Source organism: Theobroma cacao, chromosome 2 (assembly GCF_000208745.1).
Source record: "Theobroma cacao cultivar B97-61/B2 chromosome 2, Criollo_cocoa_genome_V2, whole genome shotgun sequence".
In the NCBI taxonomy this organism is placed as follows: domain Eukaryota; kingdom Viridiplantae; phylum Streptophyta; class Magnoliopsida; order Malvales; family Malvaceae; genus Theobroma; species Theobroma cacao.
This window is the reverse complement of record NC_030851.1, coordinates 36819708-36839373: the sequence shown is the minus strand read 5'-3', so window position 1 is coordinate 36839373 and position 19666 is coordinate 36819708. Positions and strand designations below refer to the sequence as shown.

General features: G+C 33.9%; 2 protein-coding genes across 3 annotated transcripts; both read right to left on the bottom strand.

Annotated features, from left to right (window-relative positions):
* Nucleotides 583-3598, bottom strand: LOC108660724. Its single transcript, XM_018114999.1, has 4 exons — nucleotides 3493-3598; nucleotides 2668-2704; nucleotides 1110-1342; nucleotides 583-856 (listed from the first exon to the last, which is right to left on the bottom strand). The coding sequence occupies exons 1-4, from the start codon at nucleotides 3596-3598 to the stop codon at nucleotides 834-836; spliced, it is 399 nt and encodes a 132-aa protein (XP_017970488.1). The 3' UTR covers nucleotides 583-833.
* LOC18609908 (importin-4) lies at nucleotides 5750-16743 on the bottom strand. 2 transcript variants are annotated; one of them, XM_018116246.1, is made up of 21 exons: nucleotides 16272-16743; nucleotides 16050-16182; nucleotides 15364-15500; nucleotides 15208-15253; nucleotides 13289-13501; nucleotides 12606-13109; nucleotides 12329-12463; nucleotides 11895-12110; nucleotides 11727-11816; nucleotides 11404-11648; nucleotides 11021-11109; nucleotides 10360-10400; nucleotides 9397-9427; nucleotides 9190-9312; nucleotides 8862-9082; nucleotides 8691-8786; nucleotides 8184-8296; nucleotides 7805-7963; nucleotides 7590-7694; nucleotides 7164-7436; nucleotides 5750-6136 (listed from the first exon to the last, which is right to left on the bottom strand). In XM_018116246.1, exons 1-18 carry the CDS (start codon nucleotides 16544-16546, stop codon nucleotides 7840-7842), a joined length of 2832 nt encoding a protein of 943 aa, XP_017971735.1. In that variant the 5' UTR covers nucleotides 16547-16743; the 3' UTR covers nucleotides 5750-6136; nucleotides 7164-7436; nucleotides 7590-7694; nucleotides 7805-7839. The 2 variants fall into 2 exon arrangements, with proteins under 2 accessions (XP_017971735.1, XP_007045324.2); XM_007045262.2 differs by having other exon boundaries at nucleotides 7805-7940; nucleotides 16272-16738.

Genomic DNA, 19666 nt, shown 5'->3' with positions numbered 1-19666 from the left:
AAACAAAAAGTGATAAAAGAGAATATTTTTATTATAATATTTATTTAATTATTTAAATATTAAGAATAGATCATTTAAATATTAATATTTTTATTTATAATTTAATTATTAATATTTTAAAAATTAATATTTTATTCATATATAAATATTATTATGATTAAAATATTAATAATTTTAATTAATTTTTAATTTAAAATTAGTAATTTTTAATAATTTATAATAAAAAACTTTTTATTTTAAATTATCTTTTTTTTATTTTTCTTTCTTTTCCTTTGACCTACCACTAGAGATATGGTCGACATAACGATGCATCAATTTAGCACTCTTTGTGGTTAAATCTAGCCACTAAGTTATTAAATCAACATTTCCCACAATTAGGTTTGGTAATGGAGTGCCAAATTTCGACCATAAGGATCTAGTTGAGTATCACAGCCCAAATCTCGAGCCATGACCGGCACATGGGCTCAATGGGCATAGCCCACTAGGCCCAAGCAAGCTTTTTTATGGGATCATATTCCTCATTCCATCCATCATCTTTAAAACCATGTGTTGTAATTCTCAACGATGAATGTTTCAGTAATATTTATAGCAATCGAATATTCATATTTATATTATCTCAAACTACTGTCATTCATTATCGTCTCATAAGGGCATCATCATCAATCCAACATATACATACTTCATTTATAACATGACTCCTAGTAGTTTACATTACATATACGTGTACACAGACAAAAGACTCTCAACCGTCAGTGAAGTGACTTTAAGTGAAGGTACCGCTACTGAGATGCTATAGTACCTACCAAAAATACGAGAATACGTGGAAACTCAATTTAGGTCCCAACTGCCTCCGAATCTGAAAACATGAAGTTTAAAAACATGAGTATAAACCCAATGAGTGAACATAAGAAAGGAACAAACATTTGATATGGAAAGTTTTAAAATCACGATGCACTTTTGCTAAAACCATGCAATTTAACTTAATTTCTTGTTGAAACCCCTTATTTCAAAACTTTGATTAGTCGTCTCTTAGTGTTGAAAAACCCAAGATCAACCATGAAGATAAATGAGTGAAAATCATAGCAGGATATAAACAAGGTAAACATGACCAAAAGATTCTCGTTGCAGCGAAGAGGCATTCTTGCTGTAGCGAAATTCAGAGCACAGGTTTCTAAGCCAAACCCGAGAGTTTCTCATTGCAGTGAGATTCATTCTCGCTACAGTGAAAACCACCGTGAGCAACTCACTGCAGCGAGAATGAATTCTCGCTGCAGCGAACTCCAAGGTTGTTGCAAGCCCCCAGCACTCGAGAATTTCTCGCCGCAACGAGAATGCAATTTCACTGCAACAAGAAACAAAGCAATTAAGTCAAAAGAATTCTTGTTGCAACGAAAAACCATTTTTGCTGCAATGAACATCAATTCGGAAACACTTAGTAATTTTTCAAGGTTCAACATATAGGATGCAACATATATTACAAACCACACATTATACTCATAAACTTTCTATTGCATATGTATATATAAATATATATAACACGAATACCACCACCGCCTCACCAGCTCATGTGCAACCCTCACATAGTGCACATAGTTGGAGTCATCGTGTGCACTCCCACATAGCGCACATAGCTGGAGTCATCGTGTGCACCCCCACATCGCGCACACTATATATTATCATGTGCATTCCCTACTCGCACATTTCTATATCATCGTGTGCACTCCCTACTCGCACACTTCAATATCATCATGTGCACTCCCTACTTGCACACTTCAATATCATTATCCACACTTCTGCACCTCGTCATCACCGGCATATGCATCCCCCACATCGCGCACACGTACGATTATATTTATTACACAATATTAACTATTAACACACAACATATATATTTACATCAACATCATATAAGGAGCAAGGATTCATCATATTGCACACTCACAACTTAAAACGTTTTAATAAAGGCTTGTTCCCATGCATAATTTTGAAGGAATATCCAAATAAAAATCATTCACACGCTTCGTCCAAATACCAATACATTTCTCAAAATATTTTCAATACAAGTTCACTTACTTTACGATAGCGGGATATTACATCGTTATTTGTTCGGAGGCGTATCTAGCTATTCCTACTTGCCGATCGTTCGTTATTTCCCCCGACACACCACCACAGTACGCTACCTTTACTGTTGCACTTCCTAGCAACAATCCCAATTCAATATCTTTAGCGTACATCATTTATACTACCCTTTTTCATTCAATCACGAATCCTTATACAACTTAACTTATCTTGACACAATTTTTACCAAAGTTGCTTTTATCCCTTACTTGCGTAATTCTTTAAATTATGATTATCGGAAACTTGTTTATGACTCTAACACATGTATTAATCTTTTCTAAGGATATTTATCAAATTCAACCATCCTTTCCACAACAATCACAATTTCTCACAATATGCCACTTAAAAAACACACAATAATACCCATTTTCTCAAGATTCCTCAACTACACTTAAAATATCATTTGTCTTTACTTTATGGTTGCTTGACTCGTACTTGCACTCTAATATTCCTTTCAAAACATTCTAATCATCAAGCTGCCAAAATGATTCACACATTATTTCTCTAAAAATTTAACTAAACATGAGCTTAAAACACAAAAATCCTTACCTTAGCTTGCTAGAATTACAAAACCAAGCTTTTCTTCCTTTCTTTCTTTTTCTTTCTTCTTCTCTTAAGGTTTAGATGTGCTAGAAATTGGGGTTAGAAGCTGCAGGTTTAGTGCCCAAGAAGTTTGGAGAAGAAAGAAGTAAGAAAAGAAAGGAAATGGAAAGAAACGAGAGAAATCACATGAAAAAATTTGATTTTCATGAACTTGAAATGAAAATGGCGTTGGAAGCTTCAAGAAGAAGAAGAAAATATCTTGCTGGAGGAGATAAGGACGGTCATGGCTGATAAAGATGAGAGTCAAAGCTTCTTGAGACCAAACTTTATGTAAAATTACCGTTTTACTCTCTAAGTTTCTTCCCTTTTTAATTTAGTCATCCCAACACTCTTTTAACTTCAATTTCCTTCTATTATCTTCTTTCACACATGAACAAACGAAATATAAAACTTGAACTCCAACGCGGCGTCTTCATAATATTTAAAATATAAATTTTTCTTGTGTTAGTTTTATTTAATAACACGTGAGCCCCATTAGCTTCATTTTTCTCTGAAATTTTCTTGTTCTTCCTCTCCCCCATTTAGATTAACCGTATACTCCTTCATGAAAAATTTCAACAATGAATAAAATATTAATATTTTAATATTATTTTATTTCAAAATTTTTCACTTGTCTCCTTGATATCCAAAATACCTTATTATGCCTCAATTCACTTCCAAATCACTTTTTATCTCTCAAATTCTTCCATGATAAAAATATTATTATTTTTTTTATTATTTTCTCGCATGTGAAATATTTTATCTTAAAATACTCTTTTCACATTTCCTCACCTTTAAACATTATAATTAACCTCATTTGGCATCCGATAAACTTCATTAGCCACCATGTCAAAGTATGAGGTATTACATTGAGATGTGCAAATCTAACGCTTCCCATAACTAGATCTGACCGTAGACATCAAATTTGGTGTTTTCTCCATTAGATCTAGACAAAGAGATCCAAATCTAACCCTAAAGTTGTCACCATTGCTACCGCTTCGGTGATGAGTGGAAGATTAGAAAGATTGAGAAAGGTAAAAGCTGGAACAGAAGGAGAAGAGGAAGAGAGAAAAAAAATGTTTTTATATAAGTAGAGTTATAATTTTTCACACTTATAAAGGGTATTTTAATCTATCAATTTTAAAAGCTATTTCATCAAAAATGAAATAGCAAATACCATGATATCACATTTGGTATAAGGAAATAGCTAAGCCATTCCTCTCTTATTCCTTTCTCATTTTTATTATTTTGTCCGGTTGGTTTTTAAGGTGGGGGAATAACCAATCCAAATAATGGCTATTTTTCAAAAATCTTGGTTTAGCCATTCCCCACCTCCCCATGTCAATGGCTATTCCATGACTATGGAATAGAGTCAAAAATTTATTAAACCAAAATGTCCCTATTTATTGAAAATAATTACAAACTACAAATAGAAAATTAAAAAATAAAAATAAATTAAAATAAAAATATATTAATAATTTAATAATAAATTATTAATGTTTAAATTTTTGACGAAAATAGAAATTAAAAGATTAAAAAAAGAAAGTACAAATAAAGACAATAAAAAGAAATTGAAATAAAAAATCATATTAATAATTTAATAATAGATTATTAATATTGTAAAATGTTAATAAAAATAAAATTAAAAGATTAAAAAAGAAAATATATAATTAAATTATAATAATGAATAATTGTCTAGTTTACTAAATTATAATAAAGGTTAATTTTGTCATTTTATTATTTATTCCTCAACTTTTCCAAAACTATTCTTACTAACTAAACATCACAATAAGTTAAAATAACAATTCTTACTCCATTTTATTCTATAAACCAAACAACATAATAACCATTATATTCTATTCTTTCCTTATTCTATTCTCACAAAATAATTATTCTATTTTATTCTATTCCATTTCGTAAACCAAACATGCCGTGAGAGGTTGAGATTAATTAAATCATGATTTTGAAAAATAAAGATTGCAAGGATATGAGGACTCCCTGCAACATTTGACAACCAAATGAAAGAACAAATGTTACTTGAGAATAGAGGCCATTTCCCCAACCAAACATTCGAAACATTCTTTTTTTTTCTCTCTTTTCCTCCTTTTCAGCTTTGCCTTTCTCCTCTCTCTAATCTTCCACTCACTCTCGAAAAAGGGCAAAAGCGACAACGACGACAACAACCTTATTAGGGTCGAATCTATGACTCTTCATCTAGATTGACCAAGAAAATACCAAATCTGGTGTTACGACTACAATTGGTTAAGGAAAACACTAAATTTGGCACTTCTTAACTAAATCCTTGGTTGAATTTGACACTTCACGACCAAATCTGATCATGAAAAATACCGATCTGATCATGGAAAGTACCGATCTGATGCCTTAATGACTAGATTCGACCATAAAAAGCCCAGATTGAAACACTGTTAAGTTGACCACATCTCTGATGGTCGACCAACAAAGAGGACAAGCAAATGATAAAAAAAAAAAAGAAAAACAATTAAAATAAAAGTTTAAGTTTTTAATTATATATTATAAAAAATTAATATTTTAAATTAAAAAAGTAATTAAAATATTTAATATTTTAATCATAATAATATTTAAATTATAAATAAATTATTAATTTTTAATATTTTAAAATATAACAAAAATAAATAATCATACATTATAATAAAAAGTATTTTTATCTTTTTATCACTTATTCTTTTATTAATTTAAAATTATTTTCACCAATCAAAAAATTATAATATATTATAATAACAATTCTTATATTATTCTGTTACATCAATCAAATTATATAATAACATTTCAATTCTATTTCTATCTTATTCTATTACATTTCAATCTATTCCGCGAAACAAATGTACATTAAAATCATTGCAAATAGTACTTCGAATAAAATGGAGTCTGACATATATTGGCATACGCATAAAGCAAGTTAGGATACAACAAAGATTTATGAATATTCATGCATTACTAACATTTTTCTTGCAAGATAAAAGAAAAATTATTGAAGTGTGAAAAAGAAAGAAAGAAAGAAAGAAAACAGTTATCTGTAACCAATTATTGACTCAACCACCCGATTCATTTAAATACTTCCAAAAAAAAAGTGTATCTTCATACATGTTGTGATAAAAGCTCCATTCTCCTATACAACAACATAAAGCACAAACTTGCGAACGTCAAAACCTTGTAACCAACTATAATCACCCAACCTCAAGAAGTAAACAAACTATATGACATAGCATTCAAAATTTTTTTTTATTAAAAAAGAATTAATGTCATGAGAAAATGGTTCAAGAAAACAATATACATTACATGCATGCAATCACCGATGCAGATGCACACACAAGTATGCTCGTCAAAGGAAAAAGGACAAGCAGCATCTCCAAACCGGAAAATGGAGGCAGCACTGGAAGGAGTAGGACAAAAATACCTGAAATAATAAGTATACATGATTCAATATCTTACTCAAACCAGCTAGAACACCATAATAAAGGCTTTGATACTCAAAGCATGTCAACAGTACTCATTCACTTTCTAAGGTTTTCAAATATTGATTTGTGAGCAAAAATTGAGAAATAATATATATAATATCATATAATGCAATCCGTTTCTATCAGCTCCAAGGCTGGGCAAAGTTGTCAAATGTTAACTAAGAATTTCTGTCTTTGTATTGACATTACAATATCAATACCACTGTGTGTTTCATTTTATGTTTTGGATTTCTTTGTGTACAGATATAAATGTATGTACAAAAATCTGCCATCAAGAACGATAGTTCTTTGTTGAATGTATTTATCTATATTTTGATCAGCGATAAACAATAAATTAAAGACTTAAGACCCTTTTTGCCAACTAGGCTAAAAATTTTTGCCTCATCTCAGAATATCCATATATCATATAGTAGTTCCCTAAACCGTCAAAAATTGTTGATATCTTTTGCTTTTCAAGATGGAGCAGGGAGCACCCTTTCTATTTAACCAGTTGAACTGGATCCTGACAAGGTCTCTAAGTCAGATGGTTCTCTCGACCCAGGTTTCTTCAAAACCAGGTTTCAGCCCACCCAGTCAGATAAAACCCTAAAAGACTAAGAAAATGGTAAAAGACAATCAAAGGAAATTTACATAACACACATATATGTACAGATACATGCATACATACATATAGACATGCATATCTAATAGATACATTCATATGTATGTACGCGCCTATCTATGTATGTACATATCTATACCGATATAGTATGTATATATAGACATACATATCCATATGGATAAATACATATGTATGTATGGGCATGTGTATGTGTATATGTATCAGCCTTTTTTAAAATCAGTAACAAGATAATTGATTCAGTACAATTTGATAGCATTTGAGCCGAGCTCCATAAATAGTAATATTTTTCCTACATGCCAAACATGACTTGAAAAATGATCATATCCAAGCATTCTGGGTCTCACCTCTCTCAGCGAAAAATAGGGATAGACCTTTTTCTTTGTCAAAGAAACATTTAGAGCTCAAGTGATCAGATATCAGCTGCTCGGGACAAATGCAGCAAGGGCATTAGCATGTGCAGGTGGAAGATTGCTCAGTAAGGGTTGCATCTCTTGTCCATAAAGTGAAATTAGGTGAGAAAAAGCCCTTCCTACTTGAGCTTTAACTTCCGAAGTTTCCTCTGGAGACACCAGAACTTGAGCAAAAATATTTACCAACTCAGGGACAAGAGAGAGTATCTGCTTTGCATATACCAGGGGGAAACAAAATCAACAAAGACTATCACTTCTGAAATAAAGATCAAGAACCATAGATGTTCAATGAAACTCTCAATTGACATATATTATTAATTTTATCAAGTTTGCCATCCTGGTAAGGAATTAGATAAATACCTGGGGATAGGACGATAAAACAAGCATAGAGACACAATTATAAACAGCCATGGACTCCTCATGATCTTCTTTTAGTGGAAGAACTCTCAAAAAGACAGGAAGAACCTGAGAAATGTAGCCAAGTTATAATCAGAAGACATCAAAACTTAGGCATTGGGGCAGAATGGAGAGATGTTGTAGAACAAGAAAAGAAGTTGGAAACAGGCAAGATTAACCTGGTTCAATGGGATGGATTGTGGGTGCACCATTATCATCCTTGCAACAGCACCAGCTGCATTATCCCTGACAGCATCATCTGGCTCAGAATCCCCAAATAATGGGTAAAGCCCTCGCAGTATATCAGTGTAATATCTATTATTGATGAGTGGAAAAAGCTACAGTGAGGAATGGAAAATTGTGGAGAATGTGTAAAACAATGACATAACGCTAATCAATTTTAATATTTATCATAGTTTGAAGACAATAACGTAAAAAATAGTCTCTAGAAATCAGCAAGACACAATGAAAACACATTTTAAAACATCGAAAACCAGGGAAGAATAGTGGGTGAGGGCAAGGGAGGTTAAGGTGAGGGCATGTGCTGGAAAAGGATACTTCAAAGTTGACTCTCCCCCATTTTTGGCCAGCTCTCCGGCACAAAATGCAGCATTCCTTCTATTTGTTGCTGATGACGATGCTAGCTCTTTAAGCACCAAGGGCATCAGTCTCTGAAAAATGGAAAAAAGTTTCAGCAGACTGCAGCATATGTTGAAAACCAACAAAGACATCAAATTGACTGCCATCATCCAGTTGTAGCCTTTGCTACTTGCTTTTTGCTTCTGAAAGCAGGAAGCAAAACTATGTTTGGATACAGAACTAAACAATACTTTTCAAGAATTAAAATTAAAATTGTAACATTTTATAACAAAATGCATGATATTTATACAAACCAATTAATGTAAAAATTAGCATCGCATTTTATTCATTTGTTCATTTTTTGGTCATCATTTTGTTTGCTATACTTCACTTTTGCTTTATGGCAATATTTTAGGCAACAAAAATCACATAATAAAAGCAAGAACCAAACAAAGCCTAAACAATTCAACACTTTGATTAAATTACATCAATATAGCTTGCAATTGGAGCACCCATATCTTGCGCAACTTCAGCAAGACAAGCAACCACCATAGTTCGATCTTGTGGAGGGCATGAAGCTCTCTGCACTTGCCAACAAACAAATATAAGATGCTAATTATAGAAATCAAAACTTCGTACTCAACTACTACAACCCACCGCAAATTTCATCAGAGGTTCAAATAGTTTTGCAAATATAGGAGCAAAGAGAGAACCCATTGACTTAGCAAATGCAGGTAAAAGGTCGGAAACTGCATCCATAAGAATTTCATCATGTTCAGCATCATCATCATCATCAATATCACTCCCATTCTCCAATTGCTGACAAGCTGATTCCTCTCGAAGCAATGTCAATGTTGCATCCACAAGCTGTGACATATCTGAAATACCAGATAAAATGAGAATAAAACTGACAAAAAAATATTTCATCTCAATCTGAAACATTTTTGTGCCAAGGATTCTTAAGAGCGAGCAGCCAACTACTTACAAGGCTCTAGAGCCATATACCCATAATCCTTAATTATATCAGCTATGCTCATACAAGCATGGGCAACAACTTCCTTGTCATCATCTTCAGTCATAGTCTTGATATAGATATTCATCACCGTATCTACAAAATGAATGAACTTAATCCAAACTCTAGTACCAATGCAAACCAGGAGAAGCATAGATGTAAACAGTTAACAGTAAATACCAAGAACTTCTTTTGCCTTCATTGACCCATCCTGCATAGCAAAAAACGTTAAACTCATATTAGCAGTGTATGCAGTCACCAATTCTCTGGGTATATGCATGCACACTACATACATATGTAAATACATGCATGCATGAGCACCCTGCTGTCTTTAGTCTATGTCAGTTTAAGTACACACTCTTCTCTGCATATGCACATGTGATGCAGGCGCATCAAGAATTTTATTTTATTTAGTATTTTCGTTAGCTTAGGATTTTATTTTCTTTATTTTGTTTAGTTTGAGATTCTTTTTCCTATCTTTATTAGAATTTTAGTACTTTAAGTCTTTATTTAGGATTAGAATAACTATTTGATTAGGATTTATCTTAACTATTATAAATAGGTATCTTAGGTAGAAGATTATTATTATCATCTTTTGTTATTTTGAATATTTATTCAAGAGGTTTTTTTGAAAATCCAATTATCTTTTTATTGTTCCAACACAATCAACCCTATTCTAGCCCTAATTGTTGAGTTTTAATTGGCCTAAACCTTTCGACTACATCAACATGTGTCTACGTGTGCATGATTGTGTTGCTCAACCAATTAGCTTATAAAACAAATTTACCAATCTAAAGAGGAGCTTTGACAACTACAAGCATGTGTGAAGGACCATTGGGTGAATTTAATACATGCATATTGTACACAAAGGCTGCCAAGTTTAGCATACAAAATTCTAAATTAAATTGGAATAGATCAAAATCAAAGCCACAACTATTGGTCATATCACTTAAAAGTAGAATTATTCCTTTGTATTCAATAATAATTGATCATTCTACAGAAAGCTTAATAACCGGAGCATCTACCCACCCCTCTCCTTCTAACCTAAGAAAAGGGTCCACTAGAGATGTTAATGAAGCAAAAAGAAAAGAGGGGGGGAAATTATAAAGGGGAAGGAAAACAAAAAGAGCCACTATAACTCACATTTTGACACTGAAAGATTGCATGTGCCGCTGTCAAAATATCTGTAATTTCGATCATCAACAAAAGTTAACAGTGAGATTCGTATAAGATAAATACCTAAATATAAGAGATATTTAATAGTCCGCCAAATGCAGCAAGATTGAATCTTGCATATGGTAAACAGTGAGCTACAATAAAAAAAACTAAATGTCAAATCTGTACAATGAGCATCCTGCTTCAAATATGAACTTGATAATGAGCTTCTCCAGACATGCAAAAGCATTATGTCAACCACAATGGCACTTCATTTACTTTTTGTACCAGATCTCCCTCTCCCTCCCACCCTCACCATAATGGTGCCAGTTATTACTAGATTTTTGCATGCACATCTTAAGGGAATGAGAGGGGCTGAGAGCAATTTGTGATGCAGCCATGGTAGAGGGCAAAAGGCAAAACAAGATTAATTGCCAGAACAAAAGAAAACCAGCTATAGGCTATGCCATGAATACAAAAATATTAATTGCTGTAGACTAAGGTTCTTTTATTTTTTGTAAGTAGAAGAGTATTTAATGACGACATCCATAAATAATTTTCACCATCTATGATGACCATAAATGTTGACAATATGATTGGATTGCAGTGTATTACATAACCATATCACAAGCATGTAGTTGGTACTCACGTTTCAAAGCAATGATTGCCTGAAGCCGAACATCTTCATGGAAATACCCTGAATGTCTCACCAAAATCTTCAGTGATTCCTCCAAATAGCTTAGAACAATTAAAGAACTCAAAGAGTAGACAGGAACCTACCATTTTTTATTACCATTTACGTTCACACTGGGGGCCACTAAAGAATCTAAAACTTTAATATGTTGTATGGTCGACATTTTGAAAGCCAAAAACTTTAATACCATGACAGATCTTTTTCAGAAAGTAAATTACCAAACCGTAAAAGACTAAAACCAGCTATACTGTGAGTTGGTTTTGAATAAAACAGTTTTAATATCAGAATAAAATAAAAAATTGATCAAAAAATAAATAAATCAAACAGTACAAGGATACGGAGCATAAGAATGTTTAGTATGCTGGGCAAATAAACCAAGAGCTTGAGTTGCAGCTGCCTTTTCGTCCAATACACCTGTTCTTATACTGATATTTCTAACTCTTGGTTCATCATGAGCTTCATCATCCGATGAAACTTCACCAAAACCATTAATATTCTCATCATCAGACTCATCAATGTCCACCGCAGACCCATCATCAAGGTTGCAGGATGAAAATCCCAGGGGTACAACATGAGGAAGATACTGCCCATAAAATAAAACTGAAATCAATGCAGAGACCAAGCAAAGGACAGCAGAAGTTTAATTGAAACCCAAGCACACCTTCACAAAGCCGTCATCCATAATTTCTGCAACATTGCTGAAGAATCCATGAGTGTACTCCCGAAGCTCACTGAATTCTAATCCAAAACCCTATGGTGATAGCAAGCATAATTCAACACATATAGGATTCATGCTAAGATACTTAAAAGAAAAAGACAGTGTAATTACAGAAATTGCAGCTTCTACGAAAGCAGGTAAAATTGGATCTATCCTTGTTCTTCCAACAGACATTGCAACAATTCCAACAAGCTCCGTAGCTCTAGCCCGAGCACGCAAATCCTCATCATTGGTGAGCACCATAAATACTTTCATCAACTCCAGAACCCTTTCAGCATATGGGAAGAAAGCTTGCTCCGCAGCAGCTGCAACAGAACCAATTGCAGACTGCACCAATATTAAAAATAAATATTAGATTACAAGAATAATTCTTCAATCACCTTAAACACAATGTTTGAAGACTTCAATTATATTCAACTGGCATTATCTCATATCCTCAACTCTCCATTTGACTTCTGAATCTCAGCTTAGGCATCTGTGTTTGCCTGTGCATGTTTTCTTTCTTTTTAAGATGAAAGAGGGAATATATAGATATATTTGCTTACCATGCACGTTTCTTGCAAATTACGGGAACTATTTTGGAGGGCAGCCAGTAGCTTTCCCATTAAGGGGTCAAGAAAAGGTAGGATTTCCACACCCATATCTTCACAAAAAGCTGCCAAAGCATAATATGACTTTTCCTGTAAAAAGAGGAAGTATACAATGCTTATAAATATTACAGAAAAATATATAAGTACAAACATTTACATGCAAGCATGCATGTACATATAATCAACTAAAAAGTGATTTACACAACAAACTTAGAACTTTCTGTCTATGTACCTTCACTTCATCAGACACATCCTCCAGAGCATTGAGAATGCAGGGAAGAACACTTGCATAATGAGATATAATTTCAGGCTGCAAATGTTCTGCAAATTGGCCCAATGCGAACGAGGCAGCCCCTCTAACCATTTGCTCTGGGTCCCTCATTGCCCCTAAGACGATCTGAAGAACAGGTTCCAACTTATCCTTCATCAACTCCGCACAACCCTCTGAAACAACACCTAAAGCTGTGACAGCAGCCTCCCTAAACTTAGGATTTGCATTCTGACTGCTTAGAGAAGCAAACTCAAAAACAAGGGGAAAGACATGCTTTGAGAGATTCAAGGCCATTGTGTCAATAACTTCTGCAGCAGCCCGATCAGGAGCAAGATCATCATCTTCATCAACATTGGATGATTCTGCTAGCAAAGGGCACATTACTTGCAGAATAGGTGTGACAAGCTTCTGCTTTTTTAGGGAATTGGCTTTGTACTTAGCCAGCCACGAAATTATTTGAATAGCCTGACAAATTAAACAACAGAAAATAAGTAAAGATGTAGAACACAAAACCAAAAACAGAGACATGAATGAATGGAACACAGCCATAGCCTGTGACAGAATTACCCATTATGACTAATTGACTATATCTAATTAATAATAACAAGTTAAGTATAATTAGGAAAGGAACCATCTTTTCTCACCTGGTGGCGAGTGTTTGATTCCAAATTCTGGCTCGAGCTAACTTCAAGGGAGAACTGTACAATGGATTTAACAGAATCCCCAAGAAGTGGTGCAGGAGACTCGATAAGTTCATCAAAAATTTCAAATGCAATAATAGCAACATCCTCCTCACCAGCAGCAAGGCATTGTCTTGATACATTTAAAATGCTAGGAATGAACTCCCGAAACTTAACCTGCATGATAATTAGCCAAATACTTAATGCAAAATTGCTTGACCTTGTTCTTTTTTATTAAAATATGTATAAAAACTGTTAAAGCAGAAATAAACAATTACCAAGGAACGAGATATGCCTTAGAATCAGATTACTGGAAGACCTATGTGTGGATGGTAACTGGTTGAAACAGAAGCAACTACTAAGCAGACCTGATATTGCCAAACAGATCATACTGAATAAATCTGTACAAAATGGACAATTTGCCGCTACAGGGATGGAAAATGAATGTCCCACCCATTGTGCTCAACTCCACCCAACTAAGCTTTAATCAGAATTCAGTTGGGCTGAGTTTCATGCATATATAACTATATTATTCACCTAATTTTCATCAATAACATTTAAATAAAGGTAAAATACACCGACTCCCTCAACTTTTGACCAAAATCACACGCGGGTCCATTAGTTTTCAAAATGAACACTCCGCCCCAAACATGTAAACAGCATTAATGTCTAAATGTGCAATGTCTAAAATGCCTTTCTTTTTTCCACTCTTCTCCAGGCCAGCCAACGGCACTCCCTTACAATGGCTGGATCTCCCTGGGCTCCCTTGGGGAGAACCATGCGCTCCCTTGGGGAGGCCCAGATTGACCTCCCTGGGGAGCGCTAGATCTGCTGCTCCCCACCCTTGGGGAGCCCCGATTGAGCTGGTGTTCCCTTGGGGAGCGCTGCCGGCCTCAGGTGGCTGATAGAAAGATTTTTTTTTTTTGAAAATGAGAAAAAAATTTAATATTAAAAATTATAATTTATATGATAATTTTTAAAATTAATGAAGGGCCAAATTATCCTAAAAATATTGCCACATCATCAAACTAACAAAATATTGATGGTTGACTAATAGCAAGACTTATGTATCCAGCAAAAATATTCTTTTGGGGCAAAGTGTTCATTCTGAAAACTAATGGACTCAAGTGTAATTATGGTCGAAAGTCGAGGGGGTAAGTGTATTTTACCCTTTAAACAAACCAGTTGGCTTATTCAATTTTCAATTTGAACCGAATGGTGAACAGCCCTATTAATAAGGTTGACATAAGGTTAGGGACAGATTGGTCCATGCAAAAAATTCTTAATTTTAAGATCATATATTTTCAGATTCCCCCGATCCAAAGGAAGTTCACCTTCTCAATTCCCTTCTGTCATTAAATATTACAAACAAAGTAGAATATTTCTTCAAACTCCCTTTATCTTTTGCTTTCATCTCATCGGTGACTTTTATCAAATGTGTTGCCTTAAAATTTTTTCAACAATTGTAATACTTCATCAATTATTTGTGTAAAAGGAATTAAAAGAATGAAACTTGAGCTTATAGATCGCATCCATTAACTGAAATATATTAGTCAAGTTTCATACAATGGCAAAAAGAAGTAATTCCTGGAGAAGATTCTGATTAGCAAATATCCTTTCTGCATAAGCACAAATCAGTCCTTTTGCAACCCTTATTCTATTTTGGAAAGCAAAGTACAGCATTCTCAAAAAATTCACCAAGCACAGGAAACAAACATGTTTACAACAAAAACACTTAAACAGACTGCATAATCAAAAGATACGCAGGTGGATAACTGTAAAATAGTATGCAGCAGACAGATTATTTACAAGATGTAAATGATACGTTATTATGATTCAAAACAGATAGAATTTCTAGTTAAGCAACAAGCATACAAACTCACCACTTCAGCCCCGTCATTTGTGAATTCAAGAAACGACCCCACTGCCCTGACAAAAAAAAATGTCTTGTAAATAAATCGCAAACAGTTATTTCTTAACCACCGACAAGATCACCAAAAGAGTCAAGAGGGAACAAAAGAAAGAGGAGTAATTATTACTTAAGAGCAGCAACTCTGACACGATTGCTTGTCTCATCCTGTAAGCATTTGAGTAAAAGTGCTTGCAACTCTGCAAAATGTGGTCTAAAAGTGCTCCCTATTGTTTCAGTCAAAGAGCTGAAAAGGATCAATGCCACCTAATATCACCAGAAGCAGACAAATGCATTTGTTAGTCCGTAAAACAGAAATTGATGAATTGAAGGACAGAAGAGGAAATGAGCGCTGCTAGCATCTACGAAAGCTGGTTACTATGTAAGGCTCACTGCTAAGCCAAAATGATACAAATATGAAGACATGATTAAGTACAACACCATGTGAGTGCAGGTGTCCAGTTAGGTAAGTATATTGATATCAAACAATGAACTTCAATGAAGCTCCTATATGACTTCCTACTGCAGGAATTTGACTGTTCACACAGCGGCAAAAAACTAGTGCTATACCAAGTCATGTTAATACTGAACACTGAACAGCCTGGGATCAATCGGATACGTGGCTCAACTTTAGCTTTGAATATAATAGGTAAACACGCCAAGCTCAACCCAATAAATAAACACACATATCCTTAATGTTATAAGCTTCTGTGTTATTGATTCTTTTTATACGCTAAGAGAATTATTATTTAGCATAAGTTTATAGCAATGTAACATACTTAATCAACTTCCCGAAACTAAAACCCAAAAACTTACTTCTCGATGATCCTCCTGCGGACTCTGACTACATTGAAACAGAAACGAAAGAAGATCAGGCCACTCTCCAGCTGGAACCGCGTATTTCGCAATTATACTCACTACATTGGCGCTGGCTCGCCTCACTGGTGCACTGCCAAAAATTCAACAAAATTCAATTACACCATAAAAATTAAAAAAAATAAAGAAATAAAGAAGACATATGGAAATTGTATAATGAACCTGTGTTCCATTGTGATACTTTCGATGAGGGACTGCTTGACAAGTTGCTTAACCTGATGAGGAAGCTTAGCCCAGTGTCCAGTGATCTTCTTACGGAGGAGGACAGCGGCGAGCTGGCGGACGTTGGGCGTCTTGGCGGTGCGGAGGTGATGAACCAGAGCCGGGACCACTTGCGGATCCTTTGCCAATCTCTTAATTTGCTCCTCCGCTTGCCTCCTTGCATCGTTATCTGGCATTAAGAATTGGATCAACAACAACTCTAGGGATTGTGCCATCGTTTTTTTAAGTTGTTTTTGCTTTCTTTTAGGGTCTCACTCGATAGATGGAGATGAAGAGAAGTGAAAAAACCCTACCGCGGAGGCTGCTGAAATTAGTAAAGGGTTTTTGCTTTCCTTCTAAGTTTATATACTTTGATGAGCTGTGTTTGGGTCTGGCCAGAAAGCAGGGAAAGTAAAAAAGCGTACCAGAATGCAACCATGGCAGCAGTAAAGGAAATGTATTTCTCTTTTACTTTTAGCCACAATTAATTTTAAATATATCTATTAGTTTTTAAAATAGACAATATATCTCAAAAAATATTTTTATTAAACACATAAGTCTAATCAATCATTAACACTTTCATTAATTTGATAATGTAATAACATTAAAAAATAATTTTATCTTTTATTAATTTTAAAAATTATCATATTATATAAATTATAATTTTTTTCAATTAAAAAAAACTCTCCCTATCTCTTTTTGCAATTGACTAGATTTAACTTTGATCGAGAAACGCCAAATTTGACTCTAACCAGATCTCCCTCCCCCCGAACTCAAAGCCCCACGCTCTTTAAGGGAGCACAAATCTCGTGCTCCTTGACGAGCATCGGAGAAGGGTGGGGAGGCGTGGCTCCTCTAGGGAACGCAAGGTGAAAGGGTGTAGCTCCCTTAAAAAGCTTCGTCGACTAGCTTAAAAAAATAATGAAAAAGAGAGTAGAAAGAAGAAGAGTATTTTTGACATTTCATATTTGTTCGTTAACGTCGTTTACACATTTGGAGTGAACTTTTTATTTCAAAAATTAATGCATCTGCATGAAATTATGACTAAAAATTAGAAAAGTGAAGATATTTTACTCTTTTTTTTATTTTTTTGTAAACCAATCCAATAAAATATTCATCAAATAAAATAAAAGTATTACATTATTGTAATATATAACTAAACATTTTTATTGAAAGTATAAATTTTAGATAGTAATGACTTAACATATAGGGTCTGTTTGGTTGAAGGGAAGTAAGGCACATTCCCTGCATTTTAAAGGGGTGTAATCACATTACATTGTTTGGTTGAAGGGAAGTACAGGTGACATCTCATTGTAGGGAAAGTCATTGCCTTCAGCTAAGGCATTTAGCTAAGGGAATCTCATTCCCTCAGCTCACCAAAGAGGTAAGTTACTTTCCCTCCGCAAAGGGAAAGTAAAACTCTTTTTTTTCCCATCCTACCCCGACAGTCCCTCATTTTCTGCTCTTCTCTTCTTCCTTGTCACCCACACATTTCTTCTTCTTTTCACTACCCCAAATCCGTCTTCCTTTTTCTGCTTATGTATGTATAGAAAAGATTGCAATGTATACTTATCAGGCATTCAAATATTTTTCTGGTATTTTAGGGTCTTTTTAGCTTGAGTAAATTAGGTTTTAAGGGTTTGTAGTATTCTTTGTGATTTTGGGGTGTGTTTCCTCTATGGGTTTAGGGTTAATGTAGATGAAACACTTGTGTAAATGGTTGATTTTGTATAACTATTAAGGGGTCGGGTTCCCTCTGCTGGTTCATATTTGGTGCAAGGGTTAGGGTCTTACCTTAGATTTTTTACATATTTTCAGCAAAGGAAAAGTATTGATTTTATTCCTGCATTTTGACTGATTGATTTTTGCCTGTTGCTTCATATTTTTGCCTAGAAAAATATGTATAATAATAGCATTGTGGAGATAGCTAGAGTAGAAGGGTTTAAGGTTTTTAGTCAAGAAGGGAAAGAAAGGGTCAAGGGAAGAAGGAGAATTGTGTTTTCCCTATTGGATTTAAAATAACAGTTTAAGGTGGAAAATAGTTTGGTGGCTTATGTAAGATGGTTGGTTCAAGTTTATATAGCGTTTAGAGTAGTGTTTATAGGTTGTTTAGGGTAGTGTTTATATTCTGTTTCAGGGTATATGATACAATACCTTGTACTTTTACAATACATGTGTTTCATAGTGTTTATATTGTGTTTATATAGTGTTTCATATAGTGTTTAGGGTGTGTAGGATAGTATTTATATAGTGTTTCAAGTTGAATTCATGCATTCTTTTTTTCTCTTCTCTTTACAAATATGGATTAAATGCTACATACAATGTGTTTCAACTAGTTGTTGTTAATTACACATTGATTAGGGTATGTTTTTTTACTTTATTGTTTCATTCTATATTGTATTAATTCCAACATTGCTACATGTGTAAAATGGATTTTTCTTACTAGTTTTTACACGTTGTCTTTCTATATTATAGTTCTGACAATAAACAGATATTCTAAACGGCAAATTGCAATGATCGTGTCTACTATTACACTGGCGTTATAGTTATATACAATAGTAGTATTGATTACTGTTTTACTTAACGAATATTGTTACGTGCGCCTAAAGAAAAGAAAACATAAGAGATCATATAATGGTACTAGTTATGAGAGGCATATTATAAGGCAATTGAACTTTAGAAGAATGGTCTTTAATTCGAATATAACATGCGTTAAACATATTCGAATGGATAAGAATGCCTTCTATAAACTATGCAATTTGCTTAAAACTATTGGTATGCTTAAACCAACAACACACATGAATGTTGAGAAAATGGTTGCAATCTTTTTGTACGTCATTGCTCATCATGCAAAGAATAGGATAATAAAGAGAAAATTTGTTAAAAATGGTGAGACAGTGAGTAGGCAATTTGGGGTGGTTTTAAATTATGTGTTGAGGTTACAAGCAATACTATTGAAGAATTCAGAGCTTATAACTGAGAATTCAACTAACCTACGATGGAAATGGTTCAAGGTAAACTTAATATGGTCTTTCTTTATAATTTAAATATAAAATTTTTATATGTTTGAATCTAATAAGGTATATGTTTGTGTCACCATTCTATTGGAAACAATAGAATTGTTTAGGTGCTTTAGATGGGACATATGTTAAAGTCAATGCTCTGGAAAATAATAAGCTTAGATACAAAATAAGGAAGAATGGGATTGCCATAAACGTCTTAGGGGTATGTTCACAACATATGCAGTTCATATATATCTTACCTGGATGGGAAGGTTCAGCTGTAGACTCTAGGGTTCTTCGAGATGCAATCTCTTGAAAAAATGGTTTGAAAATCCCCAAAGGTAAGTAAAGGGA